The 22,235-nt window shown below is 35.7% G+C and overlaps 1 protein-coding gene across 4 annotated transcripts in view; it reads left to right on the forward strand.

Annotated features, from left to right (window-relative positions):
* The window catches only part of fzr (fizzy and cell division cycle 20 related), a 149,209-nt gene that overhangs the window by 122,599 nt on the left and 4,375 nt on the right, over window positions 1-22,235 (forward strand). For all 4 annotated transcript variants that reach the window (XM_089100482.1, XM_089100483.1, XM_089100484.1 and 1 more), the window contains 2 exons: window positions 366-529; window positions 17,960-18,157. In XM_089100482.1, the coding sequence (XP_088956608.1) occupies window positions 366-529; window positions 17,960-18,157 (362 nt within the window). The remainder of the gene's footprint in view (window positions 1-365; window positions 530-17,959; window positions 18,158-22,235) is intronic.

A 22,235-nucleotide genomic window follows, 5' to 3' on the forward strand; every position in this document is an offset into this window, starting at 1 on the left:
TGACAAAATCGGATTTATTCCGATAGAAACGGATTTATTCTATTGGAAAGTAATAAATCAAGGCGAAGAGTTTAAATACACACAAAAAAGAGTTCTGCTAGCCTCTAAACACAACTATAAAAATCTTGTTTTACGATGCTTATGAAGGTAGATTTTTCATGCTTTTAAATATCTGCGCTCTAGTGTGTTTACCCCATGCCCTCTTAGTCAACTCCTCAATGATGAACATCTATTATTTCAAAATATATAATTGTACTGTGTTGTAGTTTAAGCTACTCAACACTCATACTTATTAATTATATATGCTATGTAGTCATTATGAAATGTTGCTTGGACTTTTCAAATTTTGGTATTTCTTTGTATAGCAATAGCCTGGTCTCCTCACCACCATGGAATACTTGCATCTGGGGGAGGAACAGCAGATAGGTACATCCGATTTTGGAACACTTTAACTGGGCAGCCCATGCAGAGTGTGGATACTGGATCTCAAGTATGCAATCTGGCCTGGTCAAAACATGCTTCAGAATTGGCAAGTTCTTTCTTTTCTATTTATTTATTCTTTTTTTCTATTCTAATTTCTTTATTCTTAGTTTCTATTTATCTACTTTGAAAGTAAATTTATTTCTGTTCAAAATGGTTTGTTATAGAAAAGAAAGCAATGGCTTAGGTCTGATTTGTCCACTGAGGTGACAGTAGACAGACAGTATCGATAAAGGCTATACTTTCCGTTAAAAAAATGTGAAACGTATTTAAAACCACACAAGATTCATACTCTGCCTTTGCGCGCGTGATACTGATGTACACATCACGAGAAGCCTATGGAAAAACCTTTTTTTTTTGTCCGACCGCTAGCAACTAAACTAAGGTTCTGACGTATATTCCCAGGGTCAGTACACGCGGTATCAAATGTGTTTGTTTGGAAAAAGAAGACGCTACAGTCTACAGTGACTGAGACCGAGGTAGGGGAGACGGAGAAAAAAAAATAACATAAGCACAATAAAGCTTAATAAATAGCAACATCAAATGCGGGTATAGCTTTATGAATGGAGCATTTAACCCTGCTAATCGGTCTTGTCTCCATCCTACATCGTTAAAACTATGATAGCATAAAATAAACTAAAAGAGGAATAATATAGTTAGAAACAAAAGAATAATGGGGTATAAATGATGGATAGCTTAGTCTGGCTGAACATGTAATCAAAGAAGATTCATAATTTTTAAGAACTAATAAAGCTTGATAAAACAAGTTTACTGTAGCTATAATCAATCTTCGGAGACAAGTTTGTCTGCCTCTGGTCCCACTGTAGTACCCTACCCTTCTTTATTATTATACAAAGCAAAACGGTTTTCAAAGACTGAAGTACAGAGACTTTGGTAATTTGTTGGTAAACTTCATTCGAGGAAGCAAGGCTCCTTATTAATTTGTCTATAAAGCTTTAGGCTTTTAAATGGTCATTCCGCGATTTTTTTGTATCCATTTTATCTTTTATTCGTTCTTTTTACATCGTTCTTTTATTGTTTTCTTTCATAGTTTTACTGTGTGTCTGGTGGAAATGACTTTCTCATACGAGTAGCAAAGTTATCAAACATTTATATCTCCGTTCCAAGCTTTTGTTGGTGTTTTATGAAAAACGAAAGTAAAGATCTCTATTAAAGCCAAGGGTGTATACATGATTTTAGTTAGGGCGGGGGGGGGGGTGGTCACGCAAAACAAAATTAAAACACATCAAAATTTGTTTATATACATTTTTGTTACCTTTCTAAGAGTTGGAAAAATTTTTCGGGGGAGGTTGGGGGGTTGTTTAAACCCCTTACCCCCCCCCCCCCTCTGGGTACAACCTTGATTAAAATTTAAAATGAATAGAAATTATCCTGGTTTGAGGGTGATTACCTGCCTTCAAGCTCTGGCTTGTGACGCTAAAGTTTGGCACATGCTCTCTAAAAGCATCTTAGAGCTTAATAAGCAAGACCAGTGTGGATTTTCCGGTGCTTTATTTAACAATTACTTTTAAAAGTATTTGATCTGAAAACTGTATTCTTGAAAGCTAGGGTCGCCAATCCACGAAAATGTGGGGGGATATATTTTTCAAAATCTATCAGAGGAAATTTTGTTATTTTCAATTCAAATACACAAAAACGAGTATTTTTCAGTAAAAATATCCAAAAAAGGTATTTCTCAAAATCTATGGGAGATGGGGGGGGGGGGGTAACCTAGGGGTTCAGTTGCCCCACCCTCCTCTCATTTGGCTGCCCCATTTATGCGAGTAAATAGGCTGGCAGTCTTAATCTTGTTCTTTTCCTTCAGTTGAACGAACTTGTTTTTTTTTTAATTTGGTTTTTATATCATATTCAGGATTATCTTCAAAATCTATCCATTTTAATCTGAAGTATTTCTCATAGAAAATTTTGACCCCCTCTCTAATAACAGAATATATTCAAATAGAAAATCTTCCCCAGTAAGAGGAGAACTGTCGCCCCATGGCAGACTTAGTCCAAATATTTTCTCCAGAATGAAGAGAGGCTAGAGATGAATCCTTCTCCCTCCTTTCATATTTATCTGAAAGGTTTGTAACCGAAAGTTAGAAATTTTTGGCCTAAAAATCCATTCTCTGAGGCATCAAGTAGCCCCTTCCCCACCCTAAAAAGATTTACTGACCTCCACCTTTAATGGCTCACTAAATACAACTGTACATAAATTAATGAAGCTTCAAATGGATTCTCTCAGTCTTCAAAGGGGTCCATTAAGCTTAAAAATAACTGACTTAAATAACCCTTTATTTTATGAGCTACAGGTCTCCTTAGGAATGAATGTACAACTGAGCGTCATAATGTCTCTGAAAGTCAGAGGCTATGTACATTGCTTTTCGATAGTTATAAATCGATTGACTCTATCTCAGAATTTCGACTCTTAAGCATTTTGGCCCTTTTCTTCTTCTTTTTTTGCCACAAAATGGCGGAAATCGTCCGTTCATTGTTGCACAATCCCTTTTGTTAGTTAAAAACACTGTATATAAATAATATAATAATAATAAAATAATATAGTATATGTTATATCTATATACAGTGGTTAAAAAGAACACTAGAAGTTTAAATTTACGTTCCAGTGAGCCTTCTTTACGACTGCTAGTTTGGCACCATCTCCCCTGTAAAAAAACAAAAAAAAACAACAAACAAGCTGGTACACACATAGGCCTACAGACACACACACAGTAGCTCTTTACTTATGGTTCTTTACCACGTTTGGCTCATTTAATAGTAAAAACTTTTCAATTTGAAAGGATTCGAAAGTCTAATTGAGTAGTGACTGCTTTTTTGGACAAGCTGGACTGAAAATATTACTTTTTCAAGATAAAGACGGGGATAGATATGTTTTGGAACTTGAGGCCCTTGAATGCGGCAAAAGAGAACCTGTATCAGTTTTTTTAGCAGGACAACACAGAGCTCCCCCCCCCCATAGTTCAAGAAACCTTTCTTATTTTGCGAATATTTTATGTGCCTCCAGGTGGGCTATGCCCTCCTTGATCCTTCCCTAAATGGTGTCCCTCCACCACCAGCCTCTATACAGTCAATAAAGGAGTCGATTTTTATGTAAGAATATATTTTTTCTTCGGCTTGTTAAAATTCGTCATGAGCGTACTTGGAGAATTTGAATGTGAAAGAAGCTCGTGCGACGCGAACATAGCCATTGAGATTATTTCCATCATCATCAATTATTACCTCTTTTGTCCTCATCTAAAGACGTCCTCGACTTTAAATACACCCAAATTGAGTCGCTTTATTGTCAGTAGATATCCGCCATGATAAAACTTTTGATACTGTCAATTAATTCACCATATGTCTATCTTGATCATTCGACATGGTTAATTCTCCACCATATGCTAAAAAGATGCACCTGTTGTTGGAAGCTGGTTGTACAGTAGCTAAAAAAGATTAAGTTTTGCATCAGTTTAATTTGTTTTTTTAATTATGTGGGATGTTAATTGTGTCTATTATTCAACCAAAAATATAATAGCGGTCATAATTATGATAGTCGCCGGGATTCCCTTAAAACTCTGATGAATTACTCTTTTTTGTGTGTGTATGTTTGTGTGTGTTCTAAGAGTGTTTTAACTTAGGAAAGCAGACAAATTAAAGACAAGATTGAGGCTAAAAACTAAGCTTTTCTGACCTGGTTTGGCTCCTACCAGTGGTTTCCTTGGCAAAGGCAATGGGTTTTCCGACGACTAACTTTGTGTGAGCCAAAGGATTTAGGACCAAAGAAACAAACTTACGTACACAAACCTACGATATACAGTGCGTAATTCGGCATATAATCTGATCTTAAAACTTGACTGGAACTTAAAAAAAAAAAAATGTTCCAAATTAATACCTTTTCCAGAATATTAAATGTTAACACTTTCAGTGTAACAAAGGTGAACAGGAGAAGGGGGATTGTAAACAAAGGAGAATTGCGATCGTAAACTTCCCGATTCCAAAATCGGGAGGTTTATTTGTTCGATCCTAATTTTGACTTAGATTACTTGTTCAGGTCGATCCTCAGTTATGCAACCGGTTAGAAAAACCAACGAGCTAGGATGGGGGTGATAGCCCCCTCTATTTACGTGCTTAAACCCTGATATCGGTATTTAAACATTTGCCTGGAACGCACTTTATATTACCGTGGATATTTTGCTGGTTGCGGCATTCATTTATGGCCCTGCACTACAAAGCGCCTAGAATTCGAGGCTATCGATCTTGAGCTGGTTTATTTAAATTCTTGTTAAAACTTAACATATTAACAGATGTAATTCACTCGTTTGTTGGCTGGTCTGACGAATGCGGAAGACAAAGCAGCCCCCCAAAAGACGAATTCTCGAATTTCCGCCGGTGTATCAAACACTATTCGACCCGAAAGAAAATATGAACTTGGTCAATTACCTTGAGTTGATTTGGGTGGATCCATATTTCTTATTTTTGCCCTGGAAAATCCACTCTAACTAGACAAAACGTAGGATTTTATTTCGTGGGGTCAAGAAGTGGTCTTTATATCCCCCGCCTGGGGTGCTTTGCTCCCGCAAACGATAATTTGAGTAAAAAAGACATAACATTGGAGCAGACATTTATGCAAGAAATAATTTTGGAAGGATAACTTGTAAAACAATATATATATATATATATAGATATATATATATATATATATATATATATATATATATATATATATATATATATATATATATATATATATATATATATATATATATATATATATATATATATATATATATATATATATATATATATATATATATATATATATATATATATATATATATATATATATATATATATATATATCGGCTTCTATCACAGTGCATGGATAATCTGAGGACTACCATACAGGATAAGGACTGCTTCAAAATCATTTTAAGCTTTCCGTAGATACCTCTGGTATGTTCCATGATTGGGTGTGTAATAACTGTCCTTTTGATTGAATAATGATTTTCCTAATGGTTTAGATTTTAATCATCTGAACTCTGACTATCGGCTAAAATCAGAACGTACCCGAGTAATTACAATGTACTGAACATGAAGTGCTCAAGTTATACCAAGCCCATCTAAAAACGCTGGTAGCAGAGTTAATCTAAAATTCATATTTAATGGAATCGGCAAGTGTTGCTCTATAATTACAGGCAACGAGAAAAAGAAATGTCACAAAATTGCTTAATTTTGGCTCATCTCTTTTCTGAATATCAAATTCAAAGTTTCACAAAAGTAAAGATGAGTTGTCTCTCGAGGTTCCCCAGAGTCCATTGAGCAGTATGATTAAAGCTCATATAGTACGGCCGTTCAAAACCAAAACATAATATCGTCAATTAAGTTCTGAGCAATTATCATTTAGAATTGCAGTTTTACATTGAAACTGATAGCAAAGAACGTGTATGAAGAAAAGATAAATACGAAAGGGGATGTGTAGGGATCCCATAGCATCGCCAGTTTGTATCACAATCCAAAGGAGTTAAAGTTTTCAGTAGCTCATTTTACGCCACGGTTACGAAGGCTAGACCGGAGGCACAAACGGGAAACCGGATACGTGCTTGGATGCGTAGGCAGAAGCATTGGTGGCAGGGTTGAATGTTTGTATGAGTCTACGGTCCACTCTTACGACAGACAGTGTGTAAACCAATTATAATAACCTGACCATTGTTTTGATGAGGTGTCAGCCAAGGCCGTATCCAGGAGTAGAAAGGCCTTATTGACTCCCACGCGCACCACGTGGTTTATGGTTTTGTCAGTGAGAATGAAAAAACAGTATTTTTCTCACTTGGAAAAACAGGAATTTTGTCACATTTATGTCTGTTTTCATGGATGGTTATGGATGATTTATGGTTTTTGTCAGTGAGAATTTGAAAAAACAGAAACTTTGTCACATTTATGTCTGTTTTTATGGGTTTTGTCAGTGAGAATTTGAAAAAACAGAAACTTTCTCACATTTATGTCTGTTTTTATGGTTTTTATGGTTTTTGTCAGTGAGAATTTGAAAAACAGGAATTTTGTCACATTTATGGATGGTTTTATGGATTTTGTCAGTGAGAATGGAAAAACAGGAACTTTGTCACTTTCATGGACTATAGAGTCATTAGGGAGAACACGTGGTTAATGGGGTCAATGACCTAAATTTCCAAAGGTGTTGATGTTGTTGTTGTTGTGAGTGCACGCTCTAGGCAAATGTTATGAGTTTCCAGAAATTTGGAACATCTGTGCTGTCGACCTCAATTCCCCTATCGTGAATCAATAATTCCCCTTAGAAACAACAAATTAATTCCCCTTTCTTGACAGATCAATCAACCAATGACATCATCTGTCAGACTTTAAAAATTTTCGCCTAGAAACGATTCTCCAGAAATATATCCAAGTCATTAATGTCTTTGCCTCGGAAACAGTTCTACTGGTCGAAATCCAAAAGATATTAATAAACATTGCCATGGAAACAATTCTCCAAGAAACATCTTAGCGATGAATTGTTTTAGCGCGGGAATCAGGTTTCTTATTAATTTGAATTGCCTCAGCGCAGAGATGCCAAAAACAAAAGGAACACGCTGAATTTACGTTTAGGGATTATTTGGGCGAAACTGTTTTAGACAGGTTATGGAATTATTTCGGCGAAACAGTTAGAGACATTTTAAAAGATGATTTTAGAAGAGAATTTGAGGGTAAAACTCTGTGGTCCTTATAATACACAAGTTCCATTTGAACAATGTTGTGAGGTCCCCTACCCCAACCCCAATGGGTTGGGCCCCTCTTCCTCCATCTCCTCCCTCCTCCTCCCCTTCCCCTCCCCTCCTCCCCTTTGAAAAATGAACTTTGAAAAATCAAGAAAATGTAACTGTGACAAGGTAAACCACAACCAAACACTACTGAAATATTCCAACTCTTGCATTTCAACGAAAGAAATTCAAAATGAACTTTGAAAAATCAAGAAAATGTAACTGTGACAAGGTAAACCACAACGAAACACAACTGAAATATTCCAACTCTTGCATTTCAATGAAAGAAATTCAAAATGAACTTTGAAAAATCAAGAAAATGTAACCATGACAAGGTAAACCACAACCAAACACTACTGAAATATTCCAACTCTTGCATTTCAACGAAAGAAGTTCAAAATGAACTTCGAAAAATCAAGAAAATGTAACTGTGACAAGGTGAACCACAACCAAACACTACTGAAATATTCCAACTCATGCATTTCAACGAAAGAAATTCAAAATGAACTTTGAAAAATCAAGAGAATGTAACTGTGAGAGGGTAAACCACAACCAAACACTACTGAAATATTCCAACTCTTGCATTTCAACGAAAGAAATTCAAATGAACTTTGAAAAATCAAGAAAATGTATCTGTGACAAGGTAAACCACAACCAAACACTACTGAAATATTCCAACTCTTGCATTTCAACGAAAGAAATTCAAAATGAACTTTGAAAAATCAGGATAATGTACCTGTGACAAGGTAAACCACGACAAAACACTACTGATATATTCCAACTCTTGCATTTCAACGAAAAAAAATTCAAAATGAACTTTGAAAAATCAGGAAAATGTAACTGTGACAAGGTAAACCACAACCAAACACTACTGAAATATTCCAACTCTTGCATTTCAACGAAAGAAATTCCAAATGAACTTTGAAAAATCAAGAAAATGTAACTGTGACACGGTAAACCACAACCAAACACTGCTGAAATATTCCAACTATTGCATTTCAACGAAATAAATTCAAAATGAACTTTGAAAAATCAAGAAAATGTAACTGTGACAAGGTAAACCACAACCAAACACTACTGAAATATTCCAACTCGTTCGTTTCAATGAAAAAAAATTCAAAATGAAATTTTAAAAATCAAGGAAATTTAACCGCGACAAGGTAAACCACAAACAAACACTACTGAAATATTCCAACTCTTGCATTTCAAATAAAGAAATTAAAAATTAACTTTGAAAAATAAAGAAAATGTAACTGTGACAATGTAAACCACAACCAAACACAACTGAAATATTCCAACTCTTGCATTTCAATGAAAGAAATTCAAAATGAACTTTGAAAAATCAGGAAAATGTAACTGTGACAAGGTAAACCACAACCAAACACTACTGAAATATTCAAACTCTTGCATTTCAACGAAAGAAGTTCAAAATGAACTTTGAAAAATCAAGAAAATGTAACTGTGACACGGTAAACCACAACCAAACACTACTGACATATTCCAACTCTTGCATTTCAACGAAAGAAATTCAATATGAAATTTGAAAAATCAAGAAATTGTAACTGTGACAAGGTAAACCACAACGAAACACTACTGAAATATTCCAACTCTTGCATTTCAACGAAAAAAATTCAAAATAAACTTTGAAAAATCAAGAAAATGTAACTGTGACAAGGTAAACCACAACCAAACACTAATGAAATATTACAACTCTTGCATTTCAAAGAAATAAATTCAAAATGAACTTTGAAAAATCAAGATAATGTAACTGTGACAAGGTAAACCACAACCAAACACTACTGAAATATTCCAACTCTTGCATTTCAACGAAAGAAATTCGAAATGAAATTTAAAAAATCAAGAAAATGTAGCTGTGACACGGTAAACCACAACAAAACACTACTGAAATAATCCAACGCTTGCATAGCATTGAAGGAAAATAAATATGAACTTTGAAAAAACAAGAACCTCTAACTGTGACAAGGTAAACCACAACCAAACACTATTGAAATGTTCCAACTCTTGCATTTCAACGAAAGAAATTCAAAATGAACTTTGAAAAATAAAGATAATGTAACTGTAACAAGGTAAACCACAACGAAACAAAACTTAAATATTCCAACTCTTGCATTTCAACGAAAGAAATTCAAAATGAACTTTGAAAAATCAAGAGAATGTAACTGTGACAAGGTAAACCACAACCCAACACTACTGAAATATTCCAACTCTTGCATTTCAATGAAAGAAATTCAAAATGAACTTTGAAAAATCAAGAAAATGTAACTGTGACAAGGTAAACCACAACGAAACACTACTGAAATATTCCAACTCTTGCATTTCAACGAAAGAAATTCAAAATGAACTTTGAAAAATTAAGGAAATGTAACTGTGACAAGGTAAACCACAACCAAAAACTACTGAAATATTCCAACTCTTGCATTTCAATGAAACAAATTCAAAATGAACTTTGAAATATTAAGGGACTGTAACTGTGACAGGGTAAACTACAACAGCACACTACTGAAATATTCCAACTCTTTCATTTCAACGACAGAAATTCAAAATGAACTTTGAAAAATCAAGAACATGTAACTGTGACACGGTAAAACATAACCAAACACTACTGAAATATTCCAACTCTAGCATTTAAATGAAAGAAATTCAAAATGAACTTTGAAAAATCAATAAGATGTAACTGTGACAAGGTAAACCACAACAAAACACTACTGAAATATTCAAGCTCCTGCGTTTCAATGAAAGAAATTCAATATGACCTTTGAAAAATCATGAAAATGTAACTGTGACAAGGTAAACCACAACCAAACACTACTGAAATATTCCAACTCTTGCATTTCAACGAAAGAAATTCGAAATGAACTTTGAAAAACAAGAAAATGTAAGTTTGACAAGGTAAACCACAACCAAACACTACTGAAATATTCCAACTCTTGCATTTCAACGAATGAAATTCAAAATGAACTTTGAAAAATCCAGAAAATGTAACTGTGATAAGGTAAAACACAACCAAATACTATTTAAATATTCCAACTCTTACATTTCAATGAAAGAAATTCGAAATAAACTTTGAAAAATCAAGAAAATGTAACTGTGACACGGTAAACCACAACCAAACACTACTGAAATATTCCAACTCTTGCATTTCAACGAAGGAAATTCAAAATGAACTTTGAAAAATCAAGATAATGTAAGTTTGACAAGGTAAACCACAACCAAACACTACTGAAATATTCCAACTCTTGCATTTCAACGAAGGAAATTCAAAATGAACTTTTAAAAATCAAGAAAATGTAACTGTGATAAGGTAAACCACAACCAAATACTATTGAAATATTCCAACTCTTTCATTTCAATGAAAGAAATTCGAAATAAACTTTGAAAAATCAAGAAAATGTAACTGTGACACGTTAAACCACAACCAAACACTACTTAAACATTCCAACTCTTACATTTCAACGAAGTAAATTCAAAATGAACTTTGAAAAATCCAGAAAATGTAACTGTGACAAGGTAAACAACAACAAAACACTACTGAAATATTCCAACTCTTGCATTTCAACGAAAGAAATTCAAATGTACTTTGAAAAATCAAGAGAATGTAACTGTGACAAGGTAAACAACAAGCAAACACTACTAAAATATTCCAACTCGTACATTTAAATGACATAAATTCAAAATGAACTTTGAAAAATCAAGAAAATGTAACTGTGACAAGGTAAACCACAACCAAACACTACTGAAATATTCCAACTCTTGCATTTCAACGACAAAAATTCAAAATGAACTTTGAAAAATCAAGAAAATGTAACTGTGACAAGGTAAACCACAACCAAACACTACTGAAACATTCCAACTCTTGCATTTCAACGAAGGAAATTCAAAATGAACTTTGAAAAATCAGACCTTTGGAGGGGGAGGGGCCGGGGGGAGGGGGTCGTTCTGTGTCTCAATGCACAAAAAAAGTATAAAAAATGGGGGAGGGAAGGGGAGGGGAGGAGGGGAAGGGGAGGAGGAGGGAGGAGATGGAGGGAGAGGGGCCCAACCCATTGGGGTTGGGGTAGGGGACCTCACAACATTGTTCAAATGGAACTTGAGTATTATAAGGACCACAGAGTTTTACCCTCAAATTCTCTTCTAAAATCATCTCTTAAATCATCTTTTAAAATGTCTCTAACTGTTTCGCCGAAATAATTCCATAACCTGTCTAAAACAGTTTCGCCCAAATAATGCCTAAACGTAAATTCAGCGTGTTCCTTTTGTTTTTGGCATCTCTGCGCTGAGGCATTTCAAATTAATAAGAAACCTGATTCCCGCGCTATAACAATTCATCGCTAAGATGTTTCTTGGAAAATTGTTTCCATGGCAATGTTTATTAATATCTTTTGGAGTTCGACCAGTAGAACTGTTTCCGAGGCAAAGACATTAATGACTTGGATCTATTCCTGGAGAATCGTTTCTAGGTGAAAATTTTTAAAGTCTGACAGATGATGTCATTGGTTGATTGATCTGTCAAGAAAGGGGAATTAATTTGTTGTTTCTAAGGGGATTTATTGATTCACGATAGGGAAATTGAGGTCGACAGCACAGATGTTCCAAATTTCTGGAAACTCATAACATTTGCCTAGAGCGTGCACTTACAACAACAACAACATCAACACCTTTGGAAATTTAGGTCATTGACCCCATTAACCATGTGTTCTCCCTAATGACTCTATAGTCCATGAAAGTGACAAAGTTCCTGTTTTTCCATTCTCACTGACAAAATCCATAAAACCATCCATAAATGTGACAAAATTCCTGTTTTTCAAGTTCTCACTGACAAAAACCATAAAAACCATAAAAACAGACATAAATGTGAGAAAGTTTCTGTTTTTTCAAATTCTCACTGACAAAACCCATAAAAACAGACATAAATGTGACAAAGTTTCTGTTTTTTCAAATTCTCACTGACAAAAACCATAAATAATCCATAACCATCCATGAAAACAGACATAAATGTGACAAAATTCCTGTTTTTCCAAGTGAGAAAAATACTGTTTTTTCATTCTCACTGACAAAACCATAAACCACGTGGGGCGCGTGGGAGTCAATAAGGCCTTTCTACTTCCAGGGGGGGGGGGGTTTGACCCTCCCTCCCCCGAAATGTTTGTCTGACTCGTAAAACGTAACAAAAATGAATATAAACAAATTTTGTTTGCTTTTTTTGAATTTTCTTTGTAACCCCTTGCCCCCCCCCCCCCAAAAAAAAATCCTGGATACGGCTCTGGTGTCAGCCTATTTAGGGTAGCGGGGGGACTAGACGGAAGCTTTTATCAGTGTGTGCTAGAGAAGTACATTATAATATGTGCTGAAGCCTTAAGCTCCCTTCCGGGTAAACACCTAATTTTGTGCACACTAGTTTACTTGGAGACAGACCCCGGAGGCACATGAGAAAGGATACAGGGTGGTGGTACTCCTATGATTATAATATTTGAACCCTTTGTATAGTGAAAATTCTATTTTTAAGAATGTTCAACTTATTTCAACTCCAACTAAAAGACAGTGGCGACAATTGGGGAAAGGTATATGACCACCCTCCTGGGTTTTAGAAAAAAAACCTTATTGGGATGATATTTCGCCAAAATACCTTTTTTTTAGTATTATCCGTGGTAAAGTAAAAAAAACGACATGTTCGTCCCGATAGATTTTGAAAAATACATCCCCCCCTTAAATTTGTGTGAATTGACGCCAACACTTTTAGATAAGTTTTGCCATTGTTTACTGACAAAGTAGCCACGTCAGCAGGGAGGCCATACCCCTTCCCCCTAAGTATCGTAAGCTATTATTCCTATATTTTTCAAATAATATGCCTTTTTTAGTACTTTCTTTAAATCCCCCCCTCCTCTGTATCTTGAACAAAATCTGTGTATGTCCCTCGCTAATATGCACTGTAATTAAATATGAAAACATTACAGTTTTGAATAGTGGAACTAGATAATTTGGTGTTCAGCGAATCACGATAAAAGGACGGACTTAATCTCCCCTCAAGGGGCCAAAGAGGTGAAATTCAACACAGAGTGTCATTTAAACCTGTCAAGTATCGTAACTACTCGTTTAATTTTCCATTTCTGTCAGTTTCTGAGATAATTAGCTATTGCAACAACATCGCCACTTGCCACAATCAACTTTTGTCTCATAGGTTTACACAAAACAAATTGTTTTGACAAAATTAAAAAACAAATGCACACTGATTCTTTTAAGAGAAGGTTAAGAATAAAAAGGAGGGGCTAAACGTCTCAATGTCCTTGCAGCTCAAGTATGACCCTAAAGGGAAGTGAGACTGAGATTTTTTTTCCTGGTGGAGGGGGAGTCGCAAAAACCTGTAGAAGGTGCATTTGTATGCTATTACTTTCAATCTTTCCAGGGAATCCTTTGGGCAAACCTCGAGGATAGTGGGGTTGAGATCTGCTTTCAAATTAGCCCTCGAACAAGTTTTTAGCTCAATAGTTATTGACGAAAAAAAGGTCAGATTGAGATATAGTTCCTGGTAAAATACAATTTTGGACTTTTCCGGGGGGGGGGTGTTACAAAAAAAACTTCTAAAGGGGAACAAAATTTGTTTATATTCATTTTGTTATGTTTTTACGAGTTGGACAAACATTTCGGGGGGGGGGGGGTCAAATCCCCAAACCCCTCCCCCTGAATACGGCCTTCCATGAGGATGGTTCATATGAACGTTTTTATTGAGTCTGTTAATTGAGCTCATGGAGTAGTAAGAATAACGTATTTGGTAGTTTATTCAGTAAGTAGACAATAAAGCGAAATTAATAGAAATTCAGATATAACGTGGGAAAGAGTCCTAACATCACCTGATAACACCAGCTTATTGATAACATCAGCACTTCCTATAAGCCTACTTATAAGATTCAGTCATCGGTCAACCCTTACTAGAACCAGTGAACCTGGTGTCCGGTTCCGCCCGAAATTATGGGCGTACTAAAGGTATAATAGTCATTGATTATATTACGGGCGTCTCTTGGTTGCGCTTTCTGTGATGATGGATGGGGTACAGAACAATTGTGGGCGGTAAGATGTACGCTATGCCTAATTTGGTACAACGTTTGCATTTGTCGGGTGACTTAGAAACTATCTGAATTCTGATTTTCAAGTGAAAGATAATTAGGTCTAGTATATTCATCTCCCACCCTATAATTGATAGAAGTCAGTGATTTCGTGATTTTATTATATTAAAAAGTACAAGGGACTGCATAGTGTCTGCTGTTGATGGACGTGAATTTAAAAGCCTTTGATCCTTCTATGGGTGTCTGTGAGCCAACACTTTACATCCATGCCTGGGATGTGTTTGTGAACTAACCTAACGTGTAGCTAAGGTGTAATCGGTTTTAGCTCCACTGCCAGTATCCCAGACCTAAGCGTATGTACACTGTCATTACCAAAACCCTGGCTAAATCCTTCCTAGAAGTAGGCTAAAAAGTAATAATAGAGGCATTTTCTCTTGAAGATTTTAAATTAAGCCAAACAGACTGCTGAACTGGAAATAAACTCTTGGGAAGGGGGTTTGAATGGTTTAAAGAATCAGTATGCCAAATTTTATTTTAAGTCATTACAACTGATAAGTTTATTTGACATTAGGCAGTGTAGTTTGCATGTTTTATCTGTCATTGGAATAGGTGGCCTCATTTTGTTTTCCTTTATGGTCCTCGTCCCTATGGTGTTTTTTTTTTTTTTTTTTTTTTTTTTTTTTTTTTTTGCACAAAAGGTTGAGGGAAGATATAATTATTTAAGGCATTACACATGTACATGTCACCCTTGGGTGAATGCGTTCATTTATTGGCATAATTTCCCATGGGAAAGTTTTCGATACATACGTACGATGTTCCTTGTACGCAATTTTCCCTTCGCGCAAGCTTTCATGGGCCTAATCTTGCTTGGGTTCAAAATGTTGTCTATGGTATCTTCTGTAGGTGTAAAGAGGTTGTGTGTGCAATTCTCCTGGGACCGTAAAAATCTTGCTCCTGGTTTGAATGATAGGTGACAGTATGAAAGTGGTGTTGGAAGAGTGGCAAAATCTAGTGGAAAAAAAGCATGTCATACAAAAACCATTACAGGTTTTGCAATGACTGATAAAAATAATAAAATTGTTCGTAGTGACAGATAAAAACAATGACCCTTTTATCGATGACAGACAAAAATCAATAACAGCTATTCTAGTTATAGAAAAAACATATTTTTTGAATATGTATTTTTTTAAATGAATTCATCATTACTTGATGACAGAGTAGCACGATGATACTTTTGTCGGTGACGTGGCCAAATGCAATAGAACCTTAAACCGCTCATTAAGATACCTAAGAAACATACGACGGTGGTTAACAACCTCAGTAAGGTCATACTAACAATCGTAATGCCGACTGCTGGCAAGTACAAAGAGGGAGAACGCTAGGGACCTTGCTCACCGAAATTTCGTAATTTTTCTCATAATTTGCATAGATATTTTTTTTTCGACCAACTTCCCTCTCCCAATCCCCAAAGCAGATTTCTACTTTCTTGCAAAAGAAATATCCATCGATCCTTTCAATCGTATATGTTTATTGGTAACGCATGCTTGGGGAATCTAGAAACATTATGTTTAAGACTAGTATTTACATAATCTGACTCGAAGTGTAAAAAAAATAATTATTTTTTTGTCTCTCATTTCTTCATGTATTTTACAGCAGGCATGTCAGGTTGTGGGGGGGGGGCAATTGCCCCTTAGATCCCCCAACTAGACTTTGAAAATACAAAAAAAATCGAAAAAACTATAAAGTTGTCCTTGCTAGATATGAAAAATTCACTCCTCTCTTACATTTCGTGAATTGGCCCCCTGTCTGCAGACATTTTATCAACATGTTCTCCGACAGCAAATTTCCCAGCTATTCAACTCTTCTAGAATTAAAAATAATGGATCTTTTTGCCTTTTTTTACTATTACTGAGAACGCAACTAGAATCAAAATGACTTACTTCCTCTTATGTTTCGTTTCTTGCGGTAAACCAAACAATTTGTGGTTTTCATAGTTCTCAGGCTTGCTTTGCGGTTAGTGTATTTTCCAGACAAACTCCTGTAAAATATCATTTTCTACCGTCTTTAATATTCTTGTTCTGTTTCTCTTAGGCAGAAGTTATCAAACAATTTTCATGGCTTCAATTACTCATTGTTTTAAAATATCTTTGGCGTTGCGTGAAATCGACCAAGAAAAGCAAAAATTGATTCTGAATAAATTTCCTGAATTGGGTTTCTTTTATAATTTTGTCTATTCGAAAATGAATAATCAAACTCAAATCAGACTGTGAAAATTTCATTTGTAAAGAAGTAACAACTATGGAAAATCTGGGAATAAGAAATTTTCTCTTTTCCTACGTTTTCGCGTATTTTTAAACAAATTGTCGTCCGGCAAATTGTGCAACCGATGTTCACTATTCAAAAAGTTCCTGTTGACTACTAAAAGGATTTTGGCATGAATCAAATCACTGTTTGTATTTTTTTTTTCTCCCTGTTCTTGATTCATTGTGAAAGTGAAATGTAAATCCGTCGCCCAAAATCAAAAGATATTCAATGCAAAAAGCTCATTCGATCTTAGAGTCACTTGGTTATATAGTAATTGATAATTGATACGGAAATTGATGTTTAAGTATTGTGTTTGGAATCGAAAAATCAAAATTGAAATTTAGCAGTAATTCATGCATCACCATAGAATGCGTCTACTTCGAGCAAAATCGCGAATCGTCGAAGCTTAAGCCAATGGTATCAGTATCTGCAAATCTAGAAGGATTGGGGGCTTTATTTTCTAAATCTAGGGAAAGATGACGAGTTTTTTTTTCAATGAAAATACCAAAAAGTCATTAAAAGTCATTACAAAAAAGCTTTAAAAACCCATCAAAAATTTTAATATCTGTTTTTTGTTGCTCATTTTCATGAGGTTGGGAGGGGTGCTTTGATAAGGGTTTCTATTTAGAAAACCTTATTGACATAATTAAGAATTCAGCCCTGGTCCCCGTGGTCATTGGTGCGTATATCTGTTCCTTTGAAAAGGAACAACAGCTTTTTAAAGCACGCTATTACTCTGTCCTGAAAAACTATTCTCAGAAAATCAACTTTGAAATTTGGGTATGCGCTTATTTTTAAGGCCAACGAGCAATGTAGCATTTATTTATACCAAAAGTCTCTAAAATTAAGAATTATTATAATCATGTTCGACGACAAAAAAGTCGAAGAGCCAACCATGAAATTTCGTCCTCAAAGGACGATCAGAGCTAATAGGTCTGTTTTCGCCGCCCTAATAGAAATTCGTTACTAACAATTGTTAGGGAAATTATATAACAACTTGTAACAGTATTGGAAAAAATTGTTGACAGATTTTGAGTCCGAAAAAAAAAAAAAAAAAAAAAACTACAACTGAAACTGAAATGAAAAAATAACTAAACATTGACAACGTAAGTGCTTTACAGTTATGTTTGCATTTTATTGCAAAAAATAACTGAAGTTAGATCCTATTAAATACCCATTAATATGTCTCCATGAATTTGTTATTAACGATTCGACGGTGGAAACAGGCCTTATATCAAATATTTGGAATGTATAACTTAAAAGCAAGCAATGATTGTCTATATGAAGTTATATCCTGATCAATGAAAATATATAACTTTCATCTTATAGGTATCAACTCATGGTTATTCCCAGAATCAGATTCTTGTGTGGAAATATCCCAGTTTATCGGTTGTGGCTAAGTTGACGGGACACTCCTACCGCGTCTTGTACCTGGCTGTGTCACCGGATGGTGAATCAATAGTTACTGGTGCTGGTGATGAAACACTCCGATTTTGGAATGTCTTCAGCAAAGCTCAAAACCAAAAAGTAAGTCCAGTATTAGATAAATAAGCTCCACATATATGATACTTAAGATGCTATGATACACAGGTGACATTACTGATAAAAAAAGAGGAAAAGAAAGGAGAGACATCTGTGCATCTCATGCGAAACACTGATTTTCCCTGTTGCTCAAGATGGGGGATTGTAATTCTCATAAATGGGGTTTCCAGCTATGATGATTCCATTTGTGCAGTTTTCATATCAGTTCAGCACTATTTTTGTAGGGTATCAGCAAGAACGTATACAGGTTTGTTTTTTTTTGGGGGGGGATGGGCTACAAAAAAACTTTAAAAAACGCATCAAAAGTTTATTATATTCACTTTTGTTACGTTTTTACGAGTCAGACAAATATTATTTTTTTCTTTTTTTTGGGGGGGGGGGGCAAACCCCTAACCTCCCTCCCCTAACCCCCATCCCCCTGGATACAGTCTTGGGTGTCAGGCTATCTTCCGAAATTTTCATCAGGCACGTACGCAGGATTTTTTTTCGGGGGGGGGGGGTGGCAAATCCTTCAAACCCATTATTCTGTGAGAAAAATCAGAAAATTATGGGAAAATAAAAAATTGTTAGATTTCGGGGGGGGGGCGGGCCCGGAGGCCCCCCCGGCGTACGTCCCTGATTTCCATAACATTTTTTCGCAACGAAGAGAGTTCGTTCTGTACTAGGTTGCCCGGGGAGGGGGGCAACCATTATAATTTAGACCGCGAATAATATGGCTAGAACACGTATTACCGTAGGTTTTGAAACCAAATTGAAGAGCTCTACAAAAATTATATAAGCCACATGATTATACAATAAGGAATATTTTAAGGGCTTTATTGGGATACAAAATCAAAGTAACGATTACACCATAATTAATTCTTACCGGAGGTAAGGTTTTTGTATTATTTGCTAGCTTTACGTGAAATAGATTAACTTCTATTTTCTCTCCTTCATCTCACTTTGTCTTTTTTTCTCTTATATATAATGTTCTTAAAGGAAAAAGTTGGAACCTGGTTTTTAATGTTAAATTAAGTATGCCACAACAAATGAATAGGGAAGTCATGTCGAAGTGTATGGCTTAGACTTTGATGGAAAATGCTCTCAACTATGATTTGGAATGTGTATATGTTTAATATCTTAAGCAGAGTACCTTTGAAAACATAACCGATCTTGGTTTGATTTGTTTTCTAGTAGACTTACCAAATTCCTGCATGGGCAAGACGATTTCGACGGTTCAGCACCAAATTGAATTTTGCAATCTCTTCCTTCCATTTTAGTTCAATTTTTCAAGTTATCAAAAAATCGTGCTCATACAAATACATGTACAGTGTAAACGCTTTAAGGGTCAGATTTGCCTCTTGGCCTGCAGTTTGGGTAGTCCTTTTACAGAATTCTGTATTTTTAATTGCAATGGAAGTCCAATCAGGAAGGTCGCCAAGATAACTATTATTGGAGTCTTAGGCAGACAATCCAAATTACCCGCAGACTTAATAACGTATTAATGAGTGCTTCTTCGATTAATTCTATTTGTGTGTTCGTGTTTTTTGTCTTGTTTTTTTTTTTTTTCACTGTATGTGACTGAAAAAATTAAGCTGTATTTTGGTGAATGCTTTATGAATATTCATTAATGTTTTAGAAGACTGCTTGTATTTTTAATAACTTGTGGTTATACGTTTATTTATTAGTTTTTAATTATATTTTAACTTGATACTTATACAAAAATTACACAGGCTACTGCTAGCCCGGGATTCCTTGGGCAGTCCAATATATGTTTCGTGTAACATAAGCTGCATGTTCCTTGTAACAGCGTAGTGGATACAGCCGCGCCTGGAAACTTTCGGGATGAAGGTTCAATTCTGCCTGTTACAAGGAACTCGTTTAGCAAGAAGTTATTTATCAATTTGAGATTGCCAAAGGTTGTCCTTGTCGGCCAAGCGAAAAGCGGGTCATCCCAGAATGAGGTCGGGGGATGTCGCAAGGAAAGATTTAAAGGAATTGGGAACTTCTTGGGAGGGTATAAAGAGAGGGGACTGGGTTTGAATAGATTGGGATAGAGGAGGAGTGTGCGTTGCTGGGTTGGCCTCAGGCGGCTTAGTGCTGCAGTGAGTTGTTAGTAGTAGTAGTTAAAGTTCTCCAGCTTGAGGTGTCAATTCATTCTTTTTGAAAATAAATGGCACTGAAAATGGACAAGTTATTAAAAAAAAACTTGGATTACTCAATATTGTTCACCGAACACGGGATAAATTCTTAACTTTAACTTTTCTGAAATAAAGTGTCAATTTCTGAGGCTTGTTGCTTACTTTGAACTGCTCTATTAAAGACTCGCTATTTTAATTAATGGTCATTAGTTTGATATCGTGCAATTCAAACAACGGGTCTCATTCTATGGCCCCTTAAAGGCCAAATCAAATAATTTAGCTTCCAAATTCCTTTTTATATTTCAGAGTCAATACACTTAATTGACTTAAGCCTTGTGGTCTCCTGTTGAATTAATGTATAAATACAATTTAAATGTCAAAGGAGTTGGCCCGTGGCTGTATTTTAAGAGATCGTGTAATTCCATTTGTTTAGGGGATCCGAAATGCTTATTCTAAACTTCACTTTGTCTTGACTCTGACCCTGTGCGCCTTTCAAAATCTTATGATTTCTTCTATAATTTACCCATTCTGTCGTTTCTGCATCCAACCTGTTCTCCACTCGAAATGAATTCTTGTGCACCTGCTTGGAAAGACATATTTTAATTAAAGATTTTAGGCGTTTCAACAAATTCAAAGCTAGATGTGTTGAATTTGAACTCGACCGGCCAAATGGAAACTACAAATTTTTGAACATTTAATGAATCTGATATTTCTGAATTAATCGAGATGCCACCCGTTTATATCCATTTGTAAATTTTCCTTTGCGCTGGATTTGGAATTCTTTGTCCGAAGGGTTGGGGTTCGAATCCTGGCGTTGCCAATTATTTGGTTTGGGACAGGGGTCAGTGGCCTGACTCTTTGAACTCAGCCAGCGTCGACCCAGTTCTAAATGGGTACCTGGAGAAATCTGGGGAAGGCAAGCAGAAAGGGTGTGAGAAAGTACAGGATGTTTGGCCCCCAGCCCCCTTGCACTTCCTGGCTGAAGGGTCTTGAGACGGAGATCAGCACCGCCGGTTTGGACTTTAAAGGTCTAGTGCCATATCCTTTACCTTTTACCTATCTTTCTATAGTTCAGTCAATCCTCACTTCCACGGCCTTGGTTTTTTCTATGATATATTCCTAATGTCTCTCATTCACTGCTATTACCAGTTTTAGAGTTTAAGAGACATGTAAACTATTGATAAGAGGAGATTCGACCTGTCAATCAACAGATGTAAACATAACTTGGGTAGTGTTAAAAAAAAATAAAGGCCTTTTAAGGTATTCCTATCTTTTCTTTCAATAGCGACCCGGATCAATGCACCCACTACTATCCCTATGAATTTCTTGCTCCCCCCCCCCATTGTAGCTTAGATTCCTTTGTAGTTTATATTTTTAAGGACAAAGAAATGAATTTCTTGTAAATACCTATTGAAACATTTCGTTTAAATCGATAACGGCTTCGAAACCCTCCATATATATCAATTACTGATATTCATTTGTTGGGACAGGGGTCAGCGACGTGACTCTGTAAGCTCAGCTAAGAGTCGACCTAGCACCGGTTTGAACTTTGAAGTCTAGTGCCGTCACCTAAATACAAAAAACGCCCGAAAACCGGCGATTTGTGTGAACACCAAGAAAATTACCGAGGAGATTGTTAAAATCTGGTGATAGTGGGGATGAGTGCCATCCTCCTTTCTCTGCGCACTTAGTTTGAAATCTCCAATAAACTGCAATTGTTAGATACTTGATGTGTAAAAAACTCCTTTCAAAGTCACTTAAGTGTGTTTCCAAGTTCTTCATCTATTTTTTTTTAATTGCCCCCCCCCCTCTGCAGGGTTTTCAGTGTGTAAGGAATTGAAAAAAAAATCCTTTTTGTGCGCCTGATTTTAAAATATCGTTATCTTTTTGAAGTTTTGAGATTTTTGTACGTTAAAGTCTTTAGGCCCGTTTTTTAGCACTAA

The sequence above is a fragment of the Artemia sp. Qi Xiang Cuo genome, chromosome 14 (assembly GCF_049724085.1).
Source record: "Artemia sp. Qi Xiang Cuo chromosome 14, ASM4972408v1, whole genome shotgun sequence".
Lineage (NCBI taxonomy): Eukaryota > Metazoa > Arthropoda > Branchiopoda > Anostraca > Artemiidae > Artemia > Artemia sp. Qi Xiang Cuo.